Source organism: Cibotium barometz, chromosome 39, assembly GCF_041138505.1.
Source record: "Cibotium barometz isolate CiBa-2024 chromosome 39, ASM4113850v1, whole genome shotgun sequence".
Classification (NCBI taxonomy): domain Eukaryota; kingdom Viridiplantae; phylum Streptophyta; class Polypodiopsida; order Cyatheales; family Cibotiaceae; genus Cibotium; species Cibotium barometz.
The window spans coordinates 34576777-34604624 of NC_141084.1; the positions used below are offsets into that span (position 1 = coordinate 34576777).

The window sequence follows — 27848 nt, forward strand, 5'->3', positions numbered from 1 at the left end:
TCCCCAAGGAGGGGATTGACAAACTCAAGGTGCAACAATGCATCCCATTACCCTTCTTAATATTGTTTACAAAATTCTTGTCACGGTGATCAATCTTCAACTCTAGCTCCACCTTCCTGACCTTATTCCATTGCACACAAACAAGTTTTATCCAAGATAGGAGCATTCTAGATAACATCACATTTTCAGAGACAACCACCTCGGTGTAAATTTAACCAAAGGATCTAGCGGTTCTTCTAGACTTTGAAGTTGAGAAGGCCTACAATCATGTTGACTAGATTTCTTGGAGGGCGTCGTAATGCTATCCCACTCAGTGTGCAAGGATTGCCCATAGTCTCCCTTCCTCTTTCTTCTTCATAGGCAGACCATGAGCAACTTCTTGCATGCACAAGATACAAGGCCTCAACCTCCTAATTCGCATCGTAGAGGAGTGCAATTGATTGTTGAAGATTCCCTTCTAAGCCAAAAAGATAGGTTGCAATGTGATCCAAAAATTCTACATGTAAACTTATGTGATTATATTGCCGAGTACTATGAGCTAGGAACTATTGAAAAGACCCCTGCGTGAACAAGTGGTGGGAGTTCTGGTTACAATGGTGCCATAGGTACATCGATGAAGGAATGATTGGAAATTAGAATTCAACCCAATATTTTGGAGGATTATGATCAGTGATACTATGGTTTCATTAAAAGATTGTTTTAAAGATATCTGAATCTGTGAAAAATCATAAATAGAGAATTTTCGTTCCAGCTGGATAGTTGCACTGCTCCTACCTGTTTTGTAGCCTAGATTAGACTCATCAACTGGCACAAGTCATACCTACTTAGTCTCTTCTAGTAGTCCATCAATGTACTCTACGTGAGCGTGTGAGCATTGAATCCACTTTCAGACTAGCAATCGTTCAAGCATTGTCACATCTGGCCTAATTAGCGAACGTCCATCTTGCTATGCCGGTTGACCCTCGACAGTTTGATTGCCCAAGGTCTGCAACCTCGAGAAGAGCTATGGAAGGATATCTTTTGCATCTTGGTCCACACCCTTGCCCATGGTGGATCGTGGCGACTATGGCTCTAGGAGAACCGTCCTCTAGCCCACCAGCTTTAGTGGGACCCAAGGGATCATTGTTCTTGGCATTCCCTTCTTTTAATCTTCCACCCATCTAGGCCAATGCACTCTATTACGAGACTTAGATGGTACCCTTGTGGGTGCTACCAAGTGGTAGTCACGAGGCCACTCCTTGATTTTCTTCTTGACTATTGGCACCGATGCCGGTTTAGTTTCTGACCTCAAAAAGATTACTCTCTTCTTTTGGCTACTTGCACACTGCAATCTTGTGGTGAGCACGTGGCTAGCTATCAAACCAACCTCATATAGCCTCTATGGAATCCCATTGGCAACAGCAACATTCTAGAGAACAAGTTTAGTGAAAGGTTCTTCAACTATTAACTTCCACTCCGCTTCGTCATGTGGGACGAAATTGCATGGGCCATGGAAGTGGATGCAACTCTACTTTACCAGTGACACATGTGGGACGCGATTGCATGGGCCATTGAGGCCAAGGCTGTCATTGAATATGAGGAGGGTGGGGGACTAGCCCTTTAAGCCTCTCACCTTCGTATTTCTACAATGCTAGTCCCAACCCCACCTACTAGTCATTGGACTCCACATTCTTGCCATAGATGGAAGATTCACAACAGTATTGTCGCACAAAGCTCAATGCAATGAAGCCATTTAAGGCACCCTCACTCCGGTAGAGTAATCCATCAGGAGCATCTGGCCCGATATCATTCATACCATCCGCAACCAGTGGAGGTAGCTTCAAGGTGGTTCAGACCGCATGCGAAAGCACCGAGAGGCCTTCTTGAGGATTTGGCATCATGGTCCCTTTCTCATTGACAATGGTGGTGAGCCCAATTGGCACTATAGACCACTTGTGTGGTTGTTTCCCCCTCCCCATTGTATGCGACAACCTTCTCCTCCTAGTGTGGCGAGCCAGAGGAGAAGAGCATCCTCCCCCTTCTTTTATGCTTCTTGACTCTTGCTCCCCATATGAAGCCAAGTTGTACTAACCCATTATGGTTGTTTTTCTTGGTACTAATAGAGGAATCTTTTTCCCATTTTTTTTTAAAGATTCTTGTGATTGAATGGGCCAGGGAGGTGGATGCGGCTCTACTTTAGAGTTTACCACGCCCTACAATTCACACAATTTTGGATCTCAAACATACTTGCTTCCTCGGTCCCTATTACCGTGAGTCAAAGGTCAATGGCACTGCCATCTGGTATATCTACCAAGATAGATTCATCACCCCGCCTCTACGAAGACGATCCGTTTCATTTGAGAACATCATTCACACCCTTCAAGGGAGAGATGAGAGTATCTTATAGGCGACTTGTATTGAATGCCATGTAGCCTTCTTAGGCCCTTTCTTCACTAGGGAAAACGAAGGACTTATCTAGTAGCACAAGCCCCCAGTGTAGTTGTTTCCACCATTGTAGCCTCTCTCTAAGAGTAGCCAAAGCAGAAGAGGAGTAGAGAAAGTTCAGGCTACTACTGGCTTGCTATGCAAGCAAGAGCTTGACTCACTTTGTTATTATGCTACTCTGCACTTTATGCAAAGCAAACTCTTGTTGTGCATGCATAGTACAAGCAAGAGAGTATGTGCCACCCTTAGGTGCAATCAGTTGTGGCATGGAACACAATCCGTTCTTCAGATTGCTCATACTACAAATAAGCCCATGTTCCTCCCTCATCTCATCTCCCAATTGGGGGTTTGGATCCAAACATCTTCAAGAGCATCCAAGGCCTAGACAACAGCAATCCACTAAACAAAAGACTAAGGGGATTCCAGAGAATACCAAAAGTCACATTATTGTTCTAACGAAAATGCAATGCACACCTGCAAGCTTGGCTATTGGACAGTTTGGATACCACAGGCCAAAGTCAACAAGCAAGAAAGGAGACATCAAAAGTTCAAGATCAGAGATCTGTTGTACATATCTCTCCTTACCATAATACTAGTATTCAACCCGCGCGTTGTTGCAAAGACATTAAGAAGCAAAACGCAAGAACGGAAGATGGAATACAAAGGGTCAAATCACGAACGGAAGCCAGAATACAAGGGTATAATCGAATGGATTTTTTCCTCCTATTTTTTAGAAATCCAGGATTTCTTTTTTCTCTCCTCTCCTTGTGCCTTGGTTGTCCATGGTTAATATGTAATAGATATGCAGATACAGCACAAGTTGGGAATCCTTCAATGAGCTTTGGGACCCGATCAAGAGTTAGTGTATGTCTCTCCCCTATGTCTCTCTCCTCTCTTATCTTGCGTTTATGCAGTAGATATGCCTAACCTTGGAACTGCTTGGAAGTTGGAAGAGCTCTAATAAATTCCAACTAGGGTTAAAGCAGACAATGATAAGCAAAAAAATCGGTGTAGGTCAGCAAAAAAGAAGAAAGTGGTGTCATTATTGGATATAGGAAAAGCTCACAGTAGAAGGCAATGGTATGGTCGTGAGCACCAAAGCACATGAAGATGCTAGTGGGATAGTGATAGGTGTACCTGCAGATGTTGGGGTTGGCACCTGAATAGCAATGCTGTGCCATCTGTCCATGCTGGCATCTTGCAACCCTGCATGTCCCTTTATGTCCTTGAAAGTCATCATTATTGGCATGTTGTTCCCTTCCATCAAACTCAATTCTCATTGTACTAGCCCCTTTGCCCTGCAATGTGAACTCCACCAATGTGCCCAACGGTGTCACCTGTGTGCCGTTGCAACTTCCCACCACAGTAGCCCAACTATTGGCAATTGCTCCTCGTCCAAAGAGACTTAAGTTAAAGATTTTAACCTGCTCAAGATTAAGCATCCAATCTTCGCGAACCTGAGCTAATCTACATCTGTTGATACTCGGATACTATTGTGCAGCAAACATGGTCTACTCCTTTCTCCGCATTCCACAGCTCTGAGAAACAGCTCCACGCCTTCACGTGTGACGTCGCCACAGACATGACAGCTTCAACAGCTTAATGTTGCACAAGCATATGAAGCTGCAGACACCAAGAACAATAGAAGGGCTGGGCAGTGGCCTTGGCAACCTCCCATGTGAATCCAGTCTACAGGCATCACACTACTCGGCAGCATCCTCTTCTGTTCGGGCAGACACAGGCAATAACGGCCAGCTGAGCAGATCCTTGCTCGGCACAGCTCAGCAGCATGAGAGATACAGAGAGCAAGTGCAGCGCCGGCAGCCCCTCATACTTTCAGCTTCTCCAGCTCATCAAAGCTCCAACAGCGTGTATCTTTGCAGGCTAACTGTTGCTCTCAGGGGTGCAACAACGGCCTCTACTCAACATGGCAGCAAATGACGACTCCCACAGGCGACATCGAGGCCCGCCTCCATAGCAGCAGCGGCCCATCCCCTTCCTCTAACCTGCAAACAGCAAGCAGTGTTATTGTCTTAGTATTCAGGTTTTTCAAACCCTGAGGCTTTAAGTCTTTGATGCATTGAGAACATAGGGTAAAAGGCCTAAAAGAGATCAACCATTGCAAAAAACTAAAGAGAACTCTAAAGTTTTGAATTTAAAGTAAAGAGCTGCAAAATCTACATCAAGCAAATATTAACTATCATAGCCTTGACAATAACTGTACCTTAACTGAATGTTGTGCTTGAGTCAAAATCCGATGCCGATGCTCTGAGTTGTACTAGTTACATGATGTGTGCTAGTAACATTGAAAGTACTAGTCACATGCTAATTGTAACAATTATAAAGGATGTACTTCAAACTCTCATTTTGAGTTGAGAATTAGATGGAATAGATTGACAAGATTCTTCTTGTTTTAATTATCTGGCTAAACCTCTTTTTAATTGAGTTCTAATTACCTTGGTTATCCAATTATGAGCTTGATTATTTGCTTATATCCTCCCTTTGCTAGCTAGATTTCCAAGTGTCTCTCAACCGTCACATATCGCATGCCATGCAGATAGGGGTCGGCAAATTGAGAGTGGCTTCACATTGTCTTTGGATAGAGACAAGGCAAAGCACATCCCAAGAAAGAACACATACGTAGAGTATGTACAATGCAGGAAACAAATACAAAAAAGCAATATACATTTTCATGTCCGATACATTATGTCCACCAACACCATCACCCCTATCCTCAAAACCAAGGACCCAAATCCCGGCAACTACAAGACTATCATGATTAGCCACACACTGGCCGAACTTTAGGGATCGGTGCTAAAGTCAAAGCTTAGCTCCATGGCGGAGATGCATAGATACAAGGCCACAAGGCAAACTGGTTTCCAAAGGCCATACTTGTAACATGCGGAAGCTTCGGGGGAGATCGGTAACTTCAATGCTCAGAAAAAACAGCACACTTGTCGCGAGACGAAATTAACGCCGCACAAAACTGAAGATAGATGTGCAGAAAAATAGAGAGAAAATGAAATGAAATGAAATGATATATTAACGTCTTCAGAAGGCCAAAATGACCTATGAGACCAAAAAGGTTACAACAATTGGTGGATCTGATACAATGTCTGTGTAAGGAAAGCTAAAAACAACTAAACAACTAACTGAAACTGAAACAACTATGAGGAAAAGTACGGTACTATGAGCTCCTAATGGATAACATCTGGGAGGAAAACTCCAGCAACAAAGGTAACCATCATACACATCACTATCCAAAGATGTCTCTCATCGGTCGATGGCGGATATCCTCAATGTCCTCCATGGTGAGTACTCTGACTGGACGTCTCCCATGCCGTGCTAGTATGGTCCTGATCCTCTGTTGTTGTCTCCGCCGGTGTCGAGATGGGCCTCTCATCTTGGGGCGCCTCGACCGCCCCAGCTCTATAGCCCGATCAATCAGTGTACCTCTGGTGCGGCTGTACTCTGGTGCTAGCTGCAATGCCTGCTGGCCTGACTGCTCAATCTCTGGAAAAAAGTCTGTAATCTGCCTCTGTAGGTGTGTCTCCCTCTCTGATCCCCTCCCTCTCAGGAGACCCTCTCTATGTCTACGCAGCTCCAGCAAGTACAATCCGAGGCATCTCTGATCCTGGTATCTCATGACTCTAGAAAGTGGTCCAAAGCCCTCTCTGAACAGGCAGTGAAAACGGCCTCGTATCTCATAATATACTGGACAGTGACATATGTAATGTAACTCTGTCTCTAGCTCCATCTGGCACAGCTGACAAATCCTAGCCTCAGCGGGTACTCCTCTGAATCTGCCAGTCTCAATCTCTAGCTGGTGTGAGGATGTGCGCATCTGACCAATAGCACACCGTACCCCATGAGAAAGATGAGTATCCATGTAGCTGGGTCTAATCACAAACCCATCCTCCGTGAGCTGGAGAAGATGATCTCTATAGAAAGCCATCTTCGTACCAAGCTCGTGTGTCAGCTGTATCCATGTCCTCCTAATGTCCAGCTGAGTTAAGTCCTGCCTGATAAGTCTGGTAATCTCTGCCCGTGTGAGAGAGGGAGGGTGCATCCAGGGAGTACTGAAATGGAGGTAGCCTATCCATACTAAAGCCATGCAGTTGGAACCAAGCTGTCATCTGTGCATACCAACATGATCCGTCTCTGTAATATGCGGAAGCTTCGGAGAAGGATCGGTACTTCAAAACTCAGAAATCAGCACTCTTTTCGTGACGGAATTAACGCACAAACTGAAAGGAGATGTGCAGAAAATAGAGAGAGAAGGGGGAGATGGAGAGGACACAATATTGGGTCCCAATTACCCTCTGTAGGGCCCCCACCACGGATGGTGTATTTGCTTTATTAGAATGATGTAAATCTGAAAACAAATACAGAAAACTTGACCTTTTCTTGGCTGGAAAATCCTGCCCTTGACCTTCAGAAGTCCACCCCTTTGCTTGGCAATCTCCTTGGCTTGACTGGCCCTTGATTGGCTTGAGCACTTGGTGAAAACTGAGATGGATTATGGGATTGTGGCTTCCTCTATTTATACTTCCCATCATGAGCAGTCGGCCAGCTGATAAACAGGCAGCCAGCATCATATTCCCACGACTGAGTAAATTCAGCAATAAATACTGAATTAAATCCCCAAAAATGCTGGAAAAATCCCATAATGTCTGCGCATCTCTTCCTGGCTGGCTGGACATCAGGCGCCTGCTTCTGAAGGGCTGGACACATCTTTTGTCCACAATCCCAGGGCTGGGCAGCCTGTATGGGCTGCCCCATACATGCCCTACAGCCATATAAAGGCTGTAATCTCCTGGAGATTGCCTGATCTGTGCCCTAGGGCTGTCCTACAGCCCCTCCATGGCTGGTGGGTTCAGCCTGGGCCTTCCTGGCCCTCATGGGGGTGGTTCTACACCATTCCCGTGCCCACACTCAGATCCGGGGTAGCCCTATGGGCTGGCCCCTTGTCCTAAACCTAATCTACTCAGTGATCTGGCATCCGGTACCAAACCAGATACACAGAACCACTGACATCATTCTAGAGGGAGACTCACAGCGCGGACTGGCACTGTTTCATGTGCAAGTTAGTGCACACCTGACCTCGGACGACTGAGATGGATCCCTGGCTGACTCGTCCCGGACTAGGCTCACATGGGACCAGTTCACCATCCCAGGTCCTGCACCTTCTGTACAGAAATGTCTACGTGGCATCCAAGTGCGGAATGCACGTGACATCCCCTTCTGCTTAACTTGACGGAAGGTGCATAGCCTCCAAATAATCCGTCAATAATGCCGGATAGTCTTCGAAAAATTCTTTGTCGAGCCATACCGCTTCATGAGTTCCTCGGTCCTGAAACTTCGTGAGAAACTGTCGTAGTCTTCGGCCTGAGCCATGCTTGAAACGGTGCAGAAGGATCTGTTCTGGAACCATTACTCTGCTTCATCAATAATGTCTGGTTCCGCTTCGTCTTTGACCTCTGAAGGGGGTGGACCTGCATATGGCTTTAACCAACTGACATGAAATACATCGTGCATAGTCCAACTCGGAGGTAGCTTTAACTGCATAGACACCTCATTAATCTTTTTCCGGATGGGAAATGGTCCGAAGCTCCTGAAAGACAACTTTGGGCATCGCTTGCCCACCTGCTTCAATCTTTGTTTCATAATCCGAAGATACACCCAATCCCCTTCCGAAAACTTCATGTCCCTTCGGTCTTTATTGGCCTGTGGAGTGTAGGCCTCTTGCGCTTTAGCCAATCTGTCTTTAACGGACTCTAGGATCTCCTGGTAAGACTCCGTCACTCTGTTCGCCTCCGGTACTGAAGATGAAGTCCTGGTTAACAACGACTGGAAAGGCCTTCCAAACGCTGCCTCATATGGAGTCCTGCCAATAGCTGAAGAAAAAGAGTCATTCAAAACAGCTTGAACTAAAGGCAAAAACGATTTCCACTTACCTTGCTGATCATGGACATAACACTTCAGCACATCAAAGGCCAACTGGTTGTATATCTCTGTCTGGCCATCTGTCTGTGGGTGGAATGCACTGGAAAAATTCAACTTAGTACCAAAATTATCAAACAATGCGCTCCAAAAATGACTGGTAAACTTGGCATCTCGGTCTGACATTATGGTCCTAGGAATCCCGCCAATCGGGTACCAATGCCGAATGAATAGCTGGGCAACATCCTCGACGGTCACATTGACCCTGCAAGGAATAAGCATAACAAATTTGCTGAACCTATCAACAATAGTTAAACACTGCATATTACGCTTACTCGGACTGGGAGGCAGATTTGTGACAAAGTCCATCGAAATGTCCTGGAAAGGACCCTCAGGAATTGGCAAGGGCTGTAACAACCCTATCTTCTTTCCACGAGGAGCTTTCACCTTTTGACAAATGTCACAGCGTTGTACATATGTAAACACATCACGCCTCATCTTTGGCCAATAGTATTGCCGTTCTAATTTCTCCAGAGTCGAATTCATGCCCCTATGACCACCTGTAATGGCGTCATGGGCATCATGGAGAAGAGCTGCCCGGAATGATTTCATGACAAATAGTCGGCCTTTGTAGAAAAGCCAACCATCGCGTATCAGAAAATGGCATGGTCCTGTGGCATCCAATGCCTGTTACCACTGTGTACAGAATTCCTCGGAATCCGCGTACATGTGCTTCATGTCTTCTAGTCCTGTACCAACAAGGTCAAGTCTAGTGGTCTGAATCGCAGATACTTGTCCCTTCCTGCTCAAAGCATCGGCCACTGGATTGGCCTTTCCTGGAAGGTACTCAATCATACCACCGAACTGCTGGAATATCTGACTCCAGCGGTGTTGTCGATCACTCCACTGTGCACTTGGCATCGTCTGAATCCAACGCAATGCCTGATGGTCAATGCGAACCTCGAAGTCACGACCATACAGGAAATGTTTCCAATGTTTCAAGGCCTGTATAACTGCTAGGAGTTCACGATCATAGACTGAGTAGTTCTTTTTGGCGGGCAATAACTTACGAGACATGTAAGCTACCGGATGACCATTCTGTTGCAATACACCTCCAATTACGATGTTACTCGCATCGGTGATCACTTGAAATGGTTCGTCCCACGAGACAAGGGCTAAACAAGGCGCTTCTGATAAAGCCACCTTGAGGTTCTGGAATGCCTCCAACGCTCGTGGAGTCATTCGAATCTTTTGCCTTCTTGTTTTCACTCCCTTTCGCAGATCGGTGAGGTCTGCCGAGAGATCAGAAAACTTGTCAATGTGGGTGGAATATGCATGGCATATACCCACAAATGATCTAATGTCATAAGCGGTCTGAGGAGGTACTTCCCAGTTAACAATCTCGGCCACTTTAGCCGGATCAAGTCGAATGCCTTCAGCACTAATTATCTATCCCAAGTAATGTACCTAGAACAGATAAAATTCTGACTTCTTTTCATTGACATAGAGCTCGTTGCTTTCCAACAACTTAAGGACTTTCTCCACATCAATGTCATGCTGCTCAACTGTAGCTGAAAATATGAGTATGTCGTCCAGAAATATGAACACACACTCTCCAATCAACTCCCTGAAAATACGCATCATCATGCGGTTAAATGTAGCTGGGGCGTTCGTCAAAACCAAATGGTATGACCACAAATTCATGGTGGGCCCGTTCTGTACGGAAGGCTGTTTTGGGGATGTCCCCCTCTACAATCCGTACTTGGTGGTACCCACTCTTTAAATCCAATTTAGAGAACACCTTAGCTCCATTCAACGTCTCGAGAATATAGTCAATTCGAGGCATCGGGAATCTGCTCTTGATAGTCAGCTTGTTGAGTGCACGATAATCGACACACAACCGAGAAGACCCATCTTTCTTCTTGACAAACAAGATCGGTGCTGCAAATGGCGACACGCTGGGGCGGATGAAGCCAGCTTGCAACAATTCTTGGAGTTGGCGGTCCAACTCCGATTCCATTGCCTTAGAAAGGCGATACGGAAACTTGCTCGGGGGTTCCGAGCCTGGGAGGAGGTCAATCTTGTGATCCTCCGGTCTGGACGGGGGAGCTGGGGAGGGAGACTGTCCCGAAGAAAAATCTTCTGGAACTTTTCATGGAGAACCGAGTACTTCTCGGAAGCACTGGCCACCGTCTAGGCTGTCTGGATGTAAATCATCGCACACTGTGCGCCTTTCCTGACTGCTCGCTTAGTCTGCCAAGTGGCTTATGAGCGGAAGGTTTGGAATACCTGGCTCACACTTAATGGTCACCGGGGTGTTTGACACATTCTGATCGATCTGGAACGTGTGCTTGTCCCACTTGACATCAGGAAGAAACTTGTGAAACCACTGGATACCCAAAATTATGTCTGCTCCTACAAGAGGGGCAACCATAAAGTCACGCACAAACTCTATGCCCTGAATCACTAACTTAGCACCTAGAGCTTTTTGTCATACCTGTGCTAAAACCCTCAACTTGTTTGTCCACCGGAGTCAGCTCGAAACGAGCATGCCTAGCGGCCTGTTCCGTGATCACATCCTCCGTGCTGCCGCTGTCAAACAAGACAACGACTCTCTGGCCACCTATGTAGCCAAAGGACTTGAGCAATTCGTTGCACTCATACTCTTGGTCATGGGCGCCCTTCTGCTTATCTTCGAGCTCCTGGCTAATAATTGCTCCAACTGAAGCACCGGGGGTTGAAGAACTAGGGGTAGCCGCTGGGGTCTGTGTGGGAGCTGTGCTCACCACCACGGAAGCTGTGGAGGCGGCGGCGGCCTTTGGAGGCTTCTTCGGACAATCCCGAGAAGTATGTCCTTTTGTGTGACAAAAGAAACATCTACCCTCCTTCTTGTACTGAGAAAGCTCCTCAGCACTCAACTTGCCACATGTCTTGCCTGCCTCCGCTTTCTGATCTGGAGTAAGCTCAGACGCATTGTTCGAGTTCTTGGAGGCAGAGGCTCCCGGGCTCTATCCTAGGGAAGACCCCATCTGGTTCTGGCTTTTGCCCCCTGAGGCGTTAGCCTTGGGAGAAGCCGGCTGGGAAGTCTTGGGCTTGCCACCATTGTGTTCCATTTCTGCACTCTGCGCAAGCGAGAGTGCGTCCTCAAAGGTGGCTGGCCTAAACATACGCACCTCCCATTGGATTTGCGTGTCTAGGCCATACAAAAACTGCCCTTTCTTGTCCGTATTAGATAAGCCTAATTGCAGACACAAGGTCGAAATTTTATTGGCAAACTGAAGGACTGGTTGCGCGTTCTGACGCGCTCCCCTGAACTCGTCTTCGAGTCGCTCAAGTTAGTGGGGCGGTAGAAAGATCGCGGACGAACTCATCCCACACATAAGCTGCCATACCTGCTCTGGTGTGGACATGAGCCCACTGAGTCCACCAAGGAATGGCCTCACCTTCCAAGTACCAACTAGGTAAGATCACTTTGTCAGTATCTGTTTTCCTAGCTGCGGCAAAGTAAGCTTCAAATTGATGTAACCATGAATAAAGAGTAGTGGGATCGAGTTTACCATTATACATACTGAAATTCATTTTCTCGAGAAAATGATTCGAGGGCGCCGCCGGTGTCAATCTGGCGTCCAAAGCTCTGAGGTAACGCTCGTGTTCCACTCGTCGCATGGCGTCGTCTTCTCGTTGTCGAATCTCCAATGCACGCATCTGCATCTCAAGCAAGGAGCTTGGCTGCGGCTGTGACCCCGCGAGAGAGTCCCTGTGGACGAGGATCCGGTATCTGGGATACGAAAGAAGAGGGAGAAGGAGATGAAAAACGCGACGCTGGAGAGCGAGAACGCTCCTCCAGAGCCAAAATCCGCGCCTTCTGCTCATCCAACTTGGTTGTCTGGTCTGCGATTGCTCGCATCATCTGCTAGAACATGTTTGTGACACTCAAGCCGGGTGCCCTAGCTGGGCTGCCTGGTGCACTCTGGTCCCATGGTTCTGGTTCTCTCTCGTCGCCGAAACTCGCCATAGCGGGAAAATGCAATTCTTTTCCGGAACGCAATCTGACCATCCACTATCTGTGTGGGAGACTTCCGAAGGCTTCTGGAGGCTAAAAACCAACCGTCCTTCGAGGGACAGGAGTCACTCCGAAAAGGGTAGTCCACCGGCGTCTAAAAACCAACCACACGAGCGAAAAATTTTCTGGTTTTCTTTGCTGAATCTTTGTCCTTGAAGTAGGCTCTGATACCATTGTAATATGCGAAAGCTTCGGAGAAGGATCGGTACTTCAAAACTCAGAAATCAGCACTCTTTTCGTGACGGAATTAACGCACAAACTGAAAGGAGATGTGCAAAAAATAGAGAGAGAAGGGGGAGATGGAGAGGACACAGTATTGGGTCCCAATTATCCTCTGTAGGGCCCCCACCACGGATGGTGTATTTGCTTTATTAGAATGATGTAAATCTGAAAACAAATACAGAAAACTTGACCTTTTCTTGGCTGGAAAATCTTGCCCTTGACCTTCAGAAGTCCACCCCTTTGCTTGGCAATCTCCTTGGCTTGACTGGCCCTTGATTGGCTTGAGCACTTGGTGAAAACTGAGATGGATTATGGGATTGTGGCTTCCTCTATTTATACTTCCCATCATGAGCAGTTGGCCAGCTGATAAACAGGCAGCCAGCATCATATTTCCACGACTGAGTAAATTCAGCAATAAATGCTGAATTAAATCCCCAAAAATGCTGGAAAAATCCCATAATGTCTGCGCATCTCTTCCTGGCTGACTGGACATCAGGCGCTTGCTTCTGAAGGGCTGGACACATCTTTTGTCCACAATCCCAGGGCTGGGCAGCCTGTATGGGCTGCCCCATACATGCCCTACAGCCATATAAAGGCTGTAATCTCCTGGAGATTGCCTGATCTGTGCCCTAGGGCTGTCCTACAGCCCCTCCATGGCTGGTGGGTTCAGCCTGGGCCTTCCTGGCCCTCATGGGGATGGTTCTACACCATTCCCGTGCCCACACTCAGATCCGAGGTAGCCCTATGGGCTGGCCCCTTGTCCTAAACCTAATCTACTCAGTGATCTAGCATCCGGTACCAAACCAGATACATAGAACCACTGACATCATTCTAGAGGGAGACTCACATCGCGGACTGGCACTGTTTCATGTGCAGGACAGTGCACACTTGACCTCGGAAGACTGAGATGGATCCCTGGCTGACTCGTCCCGGACTGGGCTCACATGGGACCGGTTCACCATCCCACGTCCTGCACCTTCTGTACAGAAATGTCTACGTGGCATCCAAGTGCGGGATGCACGTGACAGTCTCCCTGTGATGCCAACTGTCGTGAAGACTCCAGGGCTAAGCGAGCATATCTGTCTCTAGGGAGAGCCCAAGTGCTATGTATAAAGGAGACTGATCGAGTGAGTGCCTCTACTACCAATGGGGGGGCAGCCATCTGTGCACAGATAATATCATGTGGTACGGAGGCCTTGGCCCTAATCATCCGAGAAATCATAGAAACCAAGGACCTCTCCATACGTCTCCATCCATCAATGCTACCAGCTCGTCGGCTGTGGTGATCCACTGAGGGTCCCCATATCTCCACTCCATACAGCATGGCTGAAGTGACCAAAGTGTCAAAGAGCCAGAGCTTTGTTCGAGGTTCCTGAAACTGAACCTGCGAACACATCCTCTCTAGCCTCCCCAATGCTGCATAAGCTCTGGTCAATCTGGTCTCCGCTGCTCTCCTCAAGGAAAATAGTGAGAGAGAGAGAGAGAGAGAGAGAGAAGGAGAAGAGGACACAGTATTGAGTCCCGAATACCCTCTGTAGGGCCCCCACCACGAATGATGTATTTGCTTTTATTAGAATGATGCAAAACTGAAATAAAAGACTAAACCTGAACCTTCTTGACTGAGATAGATCTCTGCCCTTGACCTTCAATCCTTCACCCCTTCTGCGTTAGCTTGTCCTTGGTTGTCCTAGCCCTTTGTTCAGCTTCAGAACTTGGTGAATTATGAGATAAATGAACTGAATTATGTCCCTCCAGGGAGGCTAGTTGGCTGGTTTAAAGCAATCGGCTGTCTGAAAATTCCTCCACGACCAGAAAATACAACATTAAATGCTGAAAAATGCTGCGTATCACTTAAGGGTGCTGGCCACCATGCACATAAGCTACTGGCTGCTGGGCCGCTTGTGTGGGCTGCCCCACACTTGGCCTACGGTCCCCTAAGGGCTGTGTAACCTGTCGGCTATCTGTCCAAGAGCCCTAGAGCTGTCCTGCAGCCCTTCCATGACCATCCCATGGCTGGTGGGCACAGCGAAGGCCTTCTTGGCCCCTATGGGGGTGGTTCTACACCTCCCCCATGCCCATATCTGTCCTTGGGGTAGCCCTATGGGCTGGCCCCTTTCCTATATGCAAACCCTAACTGTCTACACAGTGATCCGGCATCCAGAAACATACCGGATACACATAACCACTCAAATAATTCCAAAGGGAGACTCACAGCACGGACTGGCACTGTTTCATGTGCGCAAGACAATGCAAACCTGACCTTGGACGCATGTGCAGGACAATGCACACCTAACCTCGGACGACTCGAATGGAACCCTAGCTAACTCGTCCTGCACTGGGCTCACATGGGACCAGTTTTCCATCCTAGGTCCTGCACCTTCTGTACAAATATGTCTACGTGGCATCTAAGTGCGGGGTGCACGTGACAATACTCCATACTAGACAACAATTTTTACACTAAGGGCTATCATTGAGGAGGTCATATCACAGAGTCGTCATGTTTACTGTTGCTTACTGAATTTCCACAAAGCTTTTGGAAACTGTCCCTCCACTGCATGAGTCAATTTCTGACACGGTCAAAGATCCAAGAGATATGTCACGAGATCTCGAGTACAATTGGGGCAAAACAAGGCTGCCTTCTCTGCTGGGCTCTACATTGTTAAGCTCTTTGACTTCATTGATAGGCTAGGTGGCACAAATTCTCCTCTAGCAAGCACTTTGATCTCCCTCCTATTGTATGCAGATGATAGCGTTCCAAGACTACAAAGTCACTTGGATGGACTGCACAGCTTTTGTGACCACCAACTGGACTTCACGGTTAAACCTTGAGAAGCCCAAGGTGATGATCTTTAACATCTCTCACTCAGTAGCATCCAGGCATGAATTCACCTACATTGAAGACGCCATGGATACTGCCACATCCTATGTATACTTGGGAGTTGCCTTCTCTGGACCGATTTTCACCATGCACCCGACAGCTTGGGCCAGATTGACGAGAGGTTATGCAACTCTAGCCCTCACAATGCTTTAAGACACACTTTTTCACCATGCACCCGACAGCTTGGGCCAGATTGACGAGAGGTTATGCAACTCTAGCCCTCACAATGCTTTAAGACACACTTCCAAGAATCTAGTATTGAGAGAAGCTCTTTGACACCTTAGAAACCCCAGTGGTGCTTTATGAGGTCCCTTTCTAGGAGGCCAAACCTTGGCAAAGAGGATTGGAGGAGGATTGAGAGGCTTCAGGTTATGATTCTCTCCTGCATGATACGGAGCAAACGTTGGTACCACACCCTATCATCCTGGTAGAGTTCCAAGCAACCCCCCTCATGGTAGATGCACTTTTCCATGCAATGCCATACATACATCACCTCCACACCCTGGACAACCACAAGTTACCAAAGCTTGCTTAAGAGTCTCGACAGCTAGCAGAGAAGGGGTGTATCCCCAGTATAGTATGCTCAAATCACCTGCTCGTTTCTCACACAAGAGCTCCATATGAATCGCCTACCACCTTTCCAAAACACTCTAGATGCACCCTCCCTCCATCTCATCCATCAGGATTTGATCTCCTCAGCCACACCCTAGGCTCGCACTCTTAGAGCTACCCGCAGTTATATAGAGATCGCTTCTTGAGGGTCAGCAAAAGGCTTCATCCAGCAGCCAAGATACTTGCCCTGACATATGTCACATGCCATGCATATCACGATTGGGCAGATATGGATCTCATCTCACCGCCTCGGAGTGGAGACAAGGAGAGCAAAGGGGATTGCTACTAGAGAGGACAGGATTTGTAGACTCTGATCTATAAAGTTCAAGACAGAAGCGCAATACATTTGCAAATGCCCAGCATACTACGAGATTTGGGGGAGATTCCATTACCTCTTACAGGATGGAATTGGTCCACTATCGAAGATCACCGATTTTCCCAAACAACAATGCCTCCTCAAGGAGCTTAGCACGCAGACTCCCTCCTCAAAGAAAGGAGAGCCAAACCATAACTAGCTTCTTTCAGATATAAAATGGCAACACCAGTCGGTGACCCAAAGAGGTACCTGAGCCCACAAACCCACCCAAGAGGACCAGTCACCATACCACACCAATCCACAACCCACCTCAACCACATGGAGTCACCTTGGTCCGTGCTGGCGGCCAACTACAACATACTCAACATCCACAAGCCCTTGGTCTACAAAGCTCCAAATTGGGGAGATTCTCGGACGATATGGAGACACTCCCCTAGTTGTGGTGGACATGGCGAGCCTCTCAACAGTCATAGACTTCCCTATACTGGATATTCTCAATGGATGAGGATGATACCACACATGAGCTCTCCTCTCTACTGATACGCATTTTCACATGTACTCACATGCTCACTATGATGATGATGATGATGATGATGATGATGATGATGATGATGATGACGACGACGATGATGATGATGATGATGATACAATGGCATACACCTGATCTATCCTTTTGTATAAGTCTTTTTAGTTTCTTTTAGTCTTTTCCATGGCTCAATATCACATGGAACTCTTCTACTACTTTTGGCCTCATGACCCAATGGGCCAATTCCCTACCCACATGAAGAATCAGGCCCACAACTGAGATGTCTCTCCCATGTCCCATCTCGGAACCTGTTTCCTAAAAAAGGAGATTTGTCCAACAAAGTTTGCCATAAATCTGCAACCTTAAACATGCCCCCTGAAATAACCCATTTTTGGGGTGTATTGAGATTAAGTGCACACTTTTCATGCATTGGCTGGCAAATTATGCATAAGAGCGTGTGAACGGTGTTGAAAATTGATGGCAACAGGGTAGAAACTACAAAAGACACTGATTTGAAACCTATTACATGTGGCACAACTGCACTGTGTTATCAACAATAGGGGACTTGAGCCTCATGTCATAGGTGCTTTCTCGTATGGATCAAACCAACATATAGATGCATGATACAGTAAAGTATAGATGTGTGTCAGTCCAAGTACATGCCAAAAGCTCACACTAAGGTTGCTGAGCACAACCTTTCCAAACAAATGAACCATATCCATAGGCAAGTAGGCTGTTGGGCATAAGTACTATAGATAATTTCACAGATATGATTTTTATAAATGAACTCACTTCAATAAAACAGGCAATTGCTGAGTGTCATGATTTACTTACAAAAAATGATACTTCAACAGCGGGAAGAGATGTGAACCCTATGCATGAGAGTGCAGGAAACCAAATACAATAGGGGTGGACCACATTAAGTTGAGCCTTGAGGTGGCAGCTTTACATACCCGTGTACCTCGAAGGGAGCATGACATGTAGAGACCATCAAGGCAGAGAAAACTTCCAAATGGGCAGAGGTAGAAATTAAAAGGGCAGCCAAATAGAGCATGCAATATAGAAAGTGCAGCCACGTCTCTTTTAAAATGTTCCAAACAAACATGTAGAGGACCTAGGAGTTGGTGAAAAAATTCAGCATCAGATTATGAGGCTCACACTCAAAGATCCAAGGCCTTCCACAACATTTCATACAGCAGGATATTCATGACTGGACATTTTTCCTTAGTCCTTGGCGAACAAAGCCTGTGACAGGTTGAAATGTGTACAATCCAGCAACAACATTAGCTCGTAGTCCGATCTTTTAGTGAATCTCTTTTTTCTTTGCAATGGAATGTCCACACTTGCCACGCAGAGGAGGTGAAAAGTATTTGTGGTATTTGTGGGAAAGTGTACTTAAGTGTTTCATACGAAATTATGTGCTGAAGTAAGGCTTTCCTGAATGTCAAAAACATCATATCTATTCTATACAAGAAGTTCAAGACTGAAAACTTCATGAGTAGTGGACCACACTTGTCAACATATGTAGCCCAAGCAGAACCAATCCACTTTGACAGAAAGAAAATCATCTCAGTGAGTTGATGACAGCTGACCCATGCTCAAGGATAACATTGATATGGCTCTTACCACTAGAGCTTGAACCATGAGCCAAATCATGTCACCACATAACCTTATTAAGGTCTACAGAATCACAGATCCGTGTCTTAGTGCTAGAAAGAGCTGCCACTGCATCTTTTTCAGAACTACACCTATTTACAATGTGCTTCAAAAGCAATAAAAGTAACAAACATCTAGAATCCTGAGGTTACAATTTGCACGCCACATCTTGCCATAGGACTTTCTTGTGAATGCAAGACGCGTTTGCTTCTCTAAAACGAGTTCCTATAAAAGTTTGATCTGATTGCTAAGTTTGCCTCTTTTGCCCTTGTTTGCCCCTGGGTAGCAGCCAGAAGTGTTTGTCTATCGTCACAGGTCTTCCCCGCTGTAACTTCATCCCAAACAGTAAGAAAATATGTAAGTAGGATGAGTTGACTTGTTTGTAAATGGGACAAGACCAGTTATGCTTACTCAAATCATCCCCCAGAAAAGATTTATTGGATCAAATTACAGAGGGGGATGTTACTTCCACCTTGAAATTCTGCTGCGTTTTTGTGTATAAGGTAGCTGGGTCTCTTATCTGCATCTTGCGACACTCCATCTCTAGTTCATACATCTGAACCCAATTCCTGTAGGTGCAAGAAATGTTTGTTTGTCTGAACAGCAGATGCACAAGTATGTTCTCTTTTGAGGCTTCAGCTGCTGCTGCCTGTGTCTCTCTTGAATAGAGATACCGCTGAACTGCATTATGGCTTGTATCTCCTTCATCCAAGCTGTAAGATTAATATGTTAGTAGAAGAGAATAGTTTGTTTATGCGAAGGGCATAATCACATATGATAATTATCATCAGGCCCTCTTCCAGATAAAAACTCTTGGATCAGATAACAGCTTTGGATGGACTTCAACCTTGAACAAGTGATATGTCCTCCTGTATAAGGCAGCTGAGATACTTGTGGAGGATGCTGCCTAAGAAGTACTGAAGAAGATGCAGGTAAAGTTTTGTTCTCCTGTTGAGTTGATTCACAGCCATGAAGAAAGGAAACCTGATGAGATTCTTTTAAAGCATGAAGCATACAACATACTGCCTTTAGGGGTAAAGCAACGACTTGCCAAGTCCTGCTGCTGGATACAACTTTGAGGAGGTGGCAGATCACAATTTCCAAAGATTTGGAGATTCTTTTGAAAGATTATGGCAGCCAAATCTTTGCTGCTAGCTGTTTGCCAGTGATGCTTTGCTGCATTCATTTGCCTGGTCAGGTTTCCAATTCTCTGGGGAGAGACCGTGGATCTTGCGTGTTCAAGCTGTCGTACATATAAATCATCTTTGGTCACTCTGAAATCTGTGATCTTCTGAAACGCTTCAGAACCACTTTTGCCATCTTTGGTGTCTGCTGCATGCTCAATCTCTGATATGAATGACTCATCTTTAGTCACCCTGCCTTCCGTAACCTTCTGGAGCACTTCAGAAGAACTATGTGCTAGGTAGGATTCAGCTTTAGTCACTCTGACTTCTGTACTCTGAAGCACTTCAGAATCATTATTCTTGTCAACTTTGTTATCTATTGCAGGTTCAGTCTCTGATATGTATGATTCGTCTGTGGTCACTCTTAATTTTGCATTCTTTACAAGCGCTTCAGGATTATCATCTTTAGTGCTAGCGACAATGTTCTCTGCATTGTCTGACATGGTTGTCCCCCTGCAGAAGGTAGAATGTCATAATGCCTTCAAATGCTGGCAGGATCTGGAAACATGTACTGTAGGATGGGTTTTTTTATACATCATCAAGCACTAATTTCAATTTGGCACCTCCCTCTATGAATATACTGCATGTTTACATAGATGTGTGTATGCACATGTTCCCGCACATGCGCACATATTCTCAGATCGACAGATTGTTCAATGATCAACAAACATAAACTATCTAAACTGTACCTGCCTATTCAATTCCCTAGTCCCTACAGTCTCAGCCTAGAGTAGAAAAAAAGACCAATATCCTTTCACCTATTTAAGTACATGTGTCGTAAGTCAAACTTGCAGTTAGAATGGATGAAACAGGAACCTGGCAAAAGTGGTACAAAGCAGAGGAAAAGTCTTCTAAACCATAAAAATAACATTATAGATATCAATCTCTTTCTTGCCCCTTCTGTACATACTTCCATCTTCCTTGAATGGGTCAATACCCCTCCCAAAACTAGCACATTTGTGAGTGGGATTTTCATCAGAGCCCTCTTACTAGCTAAGGCTGTCAGAATATGCAACGGAGATGAAGACAAAATCTGAGAACACAAGAGCAAGTGCACTGCAGAAAAATACACCAATAGAGAAGGAGAGAGAGAGAGAGAGAGAGAGAGAGAGAGAGAGAGAGAGGCATGTAACTCTGCTAAATATACACAAGAAAATCCCAAAGACTGAATACAACATGTGTGGGGACAAGGGGCCATTTTATATGGCCCCTAAGAGCCAGTCAGCCAGCCCAAAAAGCAGCCAACAGGAGCAAAAAGCTCACGACCTGCTCATGTCTCCAGTCGGCCAGCAAAGACTTAGTCGGCCAGCACACAGATGGAGACGTGGACCAGCAGGGGCAGTCGGCCAGCATCCAGGACACCCAGACCAGCAGTCAGCCAGTGTCTGGATCAGCCAGGAGCCACATAACAGCCTCCCACACCTGGTAAAAATAGGGAAAAATATGGAGTGGGGAAAAATGAGAAAACACCTAAATCGAGCGGGCACACCCACAACAGAGGCCCTGGTGTAAATATACAAACAGGAGATGACTGCTAACACCCCCTCTCAGCTCCTGGATGTGGAACCAACCCCAGTGAGCTGGAGTGCCGCCGGAGCAAAGCCTAAGATAGACTTCGTGAAGAGGTCCACCGCACTGTCCTCCGTCGAACAGAACTCCAGCAAGATGTCATCAGCAACGATCTTTTCACGAACAAAGTGCCTCTGGATGACCTCGGGGTCCACCGGTGGAAACCCAATCCTACCAAGTGACCTCTGCAACCTCACCACCTCGCAAGCAGCACCACAAGCAACCCGGTACTCTGCCTCTGTCGTCGATGACAAGGCAATAGATGGCTGCCTCTTACTGCTCCATAAAACTGCTCCTGAGCCAAGGGAAAAACTGTAGCCTAATGTCAAGGTCCTCGTGTCTAGCTCTCCTCCCCAATCTAAGCCACTCCAACCGTGGAGTCTGACTCCATCCATCAATCCCCCTCCTGTGTAAAAGAGTCCAAGATCCTTCACATGCTGCAAAAACCACAAGATACGCAATCTTGCCTCCCAAAGAGTCCTTTGCAAACATGAGCTCAACAACCTCATCAGGAAGCTTCCGTCTAATCTGGTATACATCAACCAAATCAATCAACCATTCTGCTTCTGAGTCAAGAAGGCATCATACTGCTCACAAGAATCAACAACTTTTACGGAGGGATGCCAAGTCCTGGAAACCTGCTGAAGACCACTCAAGGCCTTCGGAAACCTGTAACCAACCCCCTCTGAATCTAGAACCACAAAGCCTGGAGAATGTGCAACATCCACCTCCACCTGCAAGTAATCAACTACCACCTGCCTGGCTTTCCAATAGGTCCCCGTGAAAAGAACTTCCTCATCTACAGGAGTTTCTGTCCCGAATACTACGAGACATCAAAGCATAGATTACTTGTAAAGTTTTCTTTGACGGACTAACACAAGAACTACCAACATCTGTACCAGAAAATTCTTGCCAACTGCTGCCATCAACTATAAGCTATCCACCATCTGGTCCCCGAAAGCCCACACCTGCAACGTATCCACACTTAAGTGGCCATTACCAGACTACCACTCATCACAAAACTGAGGACCTGGGAGAGAGAGTGCTGAAAGTTTGTAAACTCCATTCTCCACTCCACCTTCCCAAACTACCTGGCATGTTGCCTTGTCCCGGAGAGCAACAAAATGCTCATCAAATTCCACCCATACGCCTGTCTTGCACCTGATGCACTGACAACAGATGAGAGCCAAGTGATGGAACATACAACACCTGGGAGGAATGCTTCCCCCCTCTGCCTGCCATCGGAAACTATCTCCAACCTGCCCTCACTGTGAATTGGGATAGTGGATGTATCCCCAATAAGAATGTGACCAGAATACCTGCAAAGATCCTGTAAAGCCGAACGGAAAGGAGTGGTGTGCCTGGAAGCACCACTGTCTAGAATCCACTCCCAAGTATCCATAGCAAAGAGTACTCCAACCTCCTCCCTGCTCGTAGAAAACGAAACATCGGTGTCCATCACCTCCAGGTGCACAAAAGCTGGAGTCTTCACGGTTGTTGCCGAGGATTTTGCACCCTTCTCGATGCTCCACTTGGGACACTACCTCCATAGTGGCCTTTCTTGCCACAATCATTACAGGTCCTCTCTGCCTTCAGTTTCTCGCGGTCTGAGTTGGACTTCTTCTCAAAAGACTTCTCCGGTGAAGCCTTCCCTTTGCCCTTGTTGTTAGTCTTTCGACCGTTGGCCAATTAAGGCCTCTGAACCTCCACCCTGTGGAGGGTTCGTGAAACTTTCCTCCTGGTCCAAGACCATGGGCACAAGCTCCTCCCATGTGATGGTATTGAGCATGCCACTGGTAATCAAAGAAGAGTAAAATGCTGAGTACTGAGAGAGCAAATGTGCCAGCAACGTTATGGTCATATCTTCCAATGATATCTCTTTCCCAGCCTAGAGAACTTCCTACTGAAGTACCTCCAGCTTGTTGATGTGCTCCCGAATCGTCGACGACTTTACAGGATTCATCACCCGCATATATACTTCCAAGGAGATCCTCTTCATGGGCGATACCCTATTATAGAGAGAAGCCAAATGATGCCATATACCTCTAGCCAACGTCATATGCTTGATATGATTGATTACCTACGGTGTGCAGTTGAGGAAAATGAAAGAACAGACCCTGGCGTTGACACGATCCCACAACTGTGAATGTGTCTCGCATTCCTTCCGAATCGAGGGTACCTCCCCTTCCTCTAACTCCGGCCATGCAAACCCCAAGAACAATGAAATCAACAAGGTCGTAAGACTCCAATACAAATTCCATCATACCTTCCATATGCCGTGGTTGTTCCCGTCCAACTAACGGCGGTCCACTAGGAACGTGGGGAGTGTCGGGATCTTCACATGCCTCTCAACCATCTCAAGTAAATCTACCATTGCGGGGGTGTAACTGAAAAGGGTGGGTTGGTGGGAAAAAAGAAGAACTTAAACCTGCAAGTGGCTATCCAACAAATCAGCCCACCTTCCTCTTGCTTCTCCTCTTCCCGAACGGTCCAAAACAATCCACCAATCAACAACAGAACAGCCCCCCTCTTGCTCACAATTCCCAAGATTTATCAAGAGCCTAGAGCTCTAATACCATGTCAGAATATGCAATGGAGATGAAGACAAAATTTGAGAACACGAGGGCAAGTGCACTGCAGAAAAATACAACAATAGGGAAGAAGAGAGAGAGAGAGCCGTGTAACTCTGCTAAATATACACAAGAAAATCTCAAAGACTAAATACAACATGTGTGGGGGCAAGGGGCCATATTATATGGCCCCTATGAGCCAGTCGGCTAGCCCAAAAAGCAACCAACAGGAGCAAAAAGCTCACGACCTGCTCATGTCTCTAGTCGGCCAGCAAAGACTCAGTCAACCACCAGCACACAAATGGAGACGTGGACTAGCAAGGGCAGTCGGCCACCATCCAGGACACCCAGACCAGCAATCGCCCAATGTTTGGATCAGCCATGAGCCACAGAACAACCTCCCACACCTGGTAAAAATAGGAAAAAAAATAGGGAAAATATGGAGAGTGGGGAAAAATGAGAAAACACTAAATCGGGCGGGCACACCAACAACAAAGGCCCTGGTGTAAATATACAGACAGGAGACGACTTCTAACAAAGGCCAAGAAAAACTTCACTGAAGAAAAATACCATCATCAATCCCCTAGGCAAGAGGAAGTTCCGAAGTTATCAACCATCTCCTGTGCTCCTTCCATGCCTACTTGTGGGAAGCCCACTCAAGAAGGTTCAAGTCATCTGTCTATGCTAGAGATTTCCCCTTCCATTCACAAGGCTTCCCTATATCATGTATTTACCTTGTACTTCAAAATTCAGAAAGAAGCTTCAAAAGTTAACTGTTGAATGCTTTCAAAAGGTCGCAAAGGGAAACTTTCCAACAACAGTTTGAGACTCTAGATAAACAATTTGACTTCCTTTTTGTTGAAGCATTCTCGTGTGGGCCAGGTAAAGAAAGCGGGACGCTCTAAAAGTTGCTTGGTGTGCCTCCTTCCCTAATGCCGAGCAAGGCATGACTTGGAATCACTGCCTTCCTATACACCGAAGTGATATTCTTGCCTGATGCTGCAATGCTGGCTTTTTGGCAAGGCTTTCGTTTGTGATTATAACAAATATATTTTGCTTGAAAAGGCTTTTTGGCATCCCATATGCCTATTTGACATGCAGCTGAGCTTTTTATAAGCTAAGCATTCTGGCTTGTCTTGTGGTTGCTTGGCATGTGGCAAAGCTAGTCTATACAGTGGTTTTGTACACCTAAGTTACTTATCTCACAATTATTGTTATGACCTTGAGTGCAGATGCTTGCTGAGGCACGTGAACTTGAGGAGCTTAAAATGTGTTGGTATCCAGTGCATATGAATAAGACACTAAATCAAATAGCCAAATGCTTAGCATTATGATGGGCAAGTGCTATCATTAAGAGGTAACTCACCCAGCCGCTTGGTTTCTTAGAGTCGTGCACACCCAGTAAATCAAATCCCTCATCTAGTTCACTTTCTATTTATTAATCACATGAGGTTGACAAGTCAAGCTCATAATCACAATTGTTCCCTCCTTTATTTTACCAAGCACAGTTGTTTGTTGTTTAGGCTGTGTAGACCATCAAGAAGGGCAACACCTGCAGGAATTATTTAAGTTGTGTGTCGTAATCGGCTTCAACTATCATACTATGACTTAATTGTACCAGAGCCTAGGATTATTGGAAGAGCTGAAAATATGTTGCGAGTAGTAAGACCTAAAATTGCTTATAAACTAGTGGATAGCTCAATTTCATCACATAATCAACATCACTTCAAGGTAGGCTGCATCTAACTTGGCCATGGGAAGATTGCCTAAGCCAATCCCTCTGTTTTGTGCATTAAGGGACCAGCAAAAACTGGAGCTGCACACATTTGAGGAAGTAATCAAGCATGTTGAGATACAAACAGAGCCTGCCATATGTGGGGGGCAGAAAGTCAATCCATTCTCATTCCTGTGCAGACATGAACCATCCTTTGCATGGACCTTTTGGCTTCTTGTGATAGCCACAAAGCTTAAAAAATACTTGAACGTAACACTTTTTCACCTAAAATAGCCTTGCCTATCATTTGAATATAATTGGGACACAACCTGTTCAAAATTGAAAGATAGCCCAAGTAGCAAAAAATGGAGTTCTCCCTCTCTCGCTAGCTGAGATACTTGCTTGGAGCCTGCCAGAAGGTTTTTCTGATACTGAACTCTGGAAAGTCTTGACAACTTACCTCCTGCAGTGTACTTTAAATGGTTTGTTGGCCAAAGCTTTAGTTCCAAGTTGTTACTTTCAAACCCTTGAGATAATTCAAAGTGAACTCTATGCATGAGCTGCTTACACACACACACACACACACACACTTCTATATTTTGTAGATAATTATGCATCTTTACAAAGGACTCACCCTGATTCAAAATGTGTATATACCTTAATATGATTGGAATACATCCAAGCTTACAAATCAAGAGAGTCAACATTTCAATTCCTTAAATCCAAGTTTACAAATTGGTAAATGCCCACCTTCAACTCCATTACCCTGATTTATAATGCCCACTTTGTAGTAGTATCAAAGAAAACTAGTTATTCAAAATGCTGGAAAACACATGAAACTGATGTTGGACACTCCTCAAAACCCTACATTATGAGTTGATCAAAAACTTGTTTAGGACCAGAAAATGTTATGAATTCTGTCGCTACGACTGTTTTGCATATTGTGATGTTGCTCCCGCAGGCTTGATGTGGCTAAAGATTGCAAAAGTCACCTAAAGGTCACACATGGACATGATCTGTCCTTCAATGACTTAATAGCCAGAGCTATCCTTCCGTTGCTGATTTCAACTTGTGGAAAAAGATTGCAAAAGTTACCTAAAGGTCACACACAGACCTGACCTATCCTCCAATAACTTAATGGCCTGAGCTATCCTTCAGATGTTGAGTTGAACTTGTAAGGTTCAGACAAATAAATACAAGAAACTGAATCATCCGAGCCAGAATGACAAGTCTCTTTGCTTGTATCACAGGCACAATGCAGGTGCAAATACAGATCTTACAGCTGCATGCCCAACAGTGGCCAACATCAGAAGTGTATGCTACACGATAGTGTAAGGTGACACTGTGTCCACAACATGTAGAGCTAAATCCATATAGAGAACTTTAGATTTGTCAAAAAATGTATGAGCTGATGGTTTTGAGAGATCATGAGCTACAAGCATCGAGATGCAGTTTTAAATCTACGTAAGGTTGATGATACAGAATTATATAGAACAAGATGTAAGTTGGCAACACAATTATGCGCAGATCAAGCAATAAGGGACACAAATATACTCAATCACCGTTCTGAGAAATCAAGCCGGGAGGAAGAATACCTGAAAAAGAAAGCAGATTATATTTATGGATTATCTACAGAGAACACTTGCTTCCTATGTAATCCGTTAGTAAGCGTACAGAAAACACGTGCGTTTCATAAGAGCACGCTTGGTGCAAAAAGCGTAACCTAAAAGTCAGTAAAAGCAAATCAGAAACAGCTTCTGCAGCTTCAATGGCGTGTGGTTGCTCCAGAAATCGAAACAGAAGCAGCGTTTTCCATGAAAGAAAAGGACGCAGAAAGCAAAGGATAAAGTAAAGATGATCAGAAAACCTAGAAATCGAGACAGGAGAAGGAATACCTGGCAAAACTTGTTGGAAAATATGCACCTCCTCTGCAGCCATTACGGTTAGGGTTTGTGAGCATACATGGAACACATGCATAAAGACCAAAACCTAGGTTTCTAATAGCTGAGTGCGCCGATCAAAGAAGAGTGTTTCTCAGTTTTCTTCACCTGTAATTGCTCCACTGAAGCTGTCCTCCGGTGCTTCGAAACAGTTCCCTCTCGTGTAAGCCCTAGGACGGAGACGATGTCGCTATCGGGCTTTTGCCGCGCGCTCTTGTTTTAATATTTTTT

The 27848-nt window shown here is 45.8% G+C and overlaps 1 protein-coding gene across 5 annotated transcripts; it reads right to left on the reverse strand.

Annotated features, from left to right (window-relative positions):
• Window positions 1–3070: 3070 nt before the first annotated feature.
• Window positions 3071–27848, reverse strand: LOC147616017 (uncharacterized). 5 transcript variants are annotated; one of them, XR_015262672.1, is made up of 4 exons: window positions 27726–27848; window positions 27573–27605; window positions 27273–27400; window positions 3071–4430 (listed from the first exon to the last, which is right to left on the reverse strand). XR_015262672.1 is itself a non-coding variant. In XM_086778649.1 (3 exons), the coding sequence occupies exon 3, from the start codon at window positions 20265–20267 to the stop codon at window positions 19602–19604; it is 666 nt and encodes a 221-aa protein (XP_086634775.1). In that variant the 5' UTR covers window positions 20268–20277; window positions 27573–27605; window positions 27726–27848; the 3' UTR covers window positions 18417–19601. The 5 variants fall into 5 exon arrangements, 1 of the variants encoding a protein (XP_086634775.1); XR_015262671.1 differs by having other exon boundaries at window positions 27273–27605; XR_015262670.1 differs by lacking the exon at window positions 27273–27400 and having other exon boundaries at window positions 3075–4430.

Excerpts from the sequence above, each read along its gene's own strand:
- LOC147616017 (XM_086778649.1), bottom strand. The coding sequence starts at position 20,267 with ATGTCAGACAATGCAGAGAACATTGTCGCTAGCACTAAAGATGATAAT.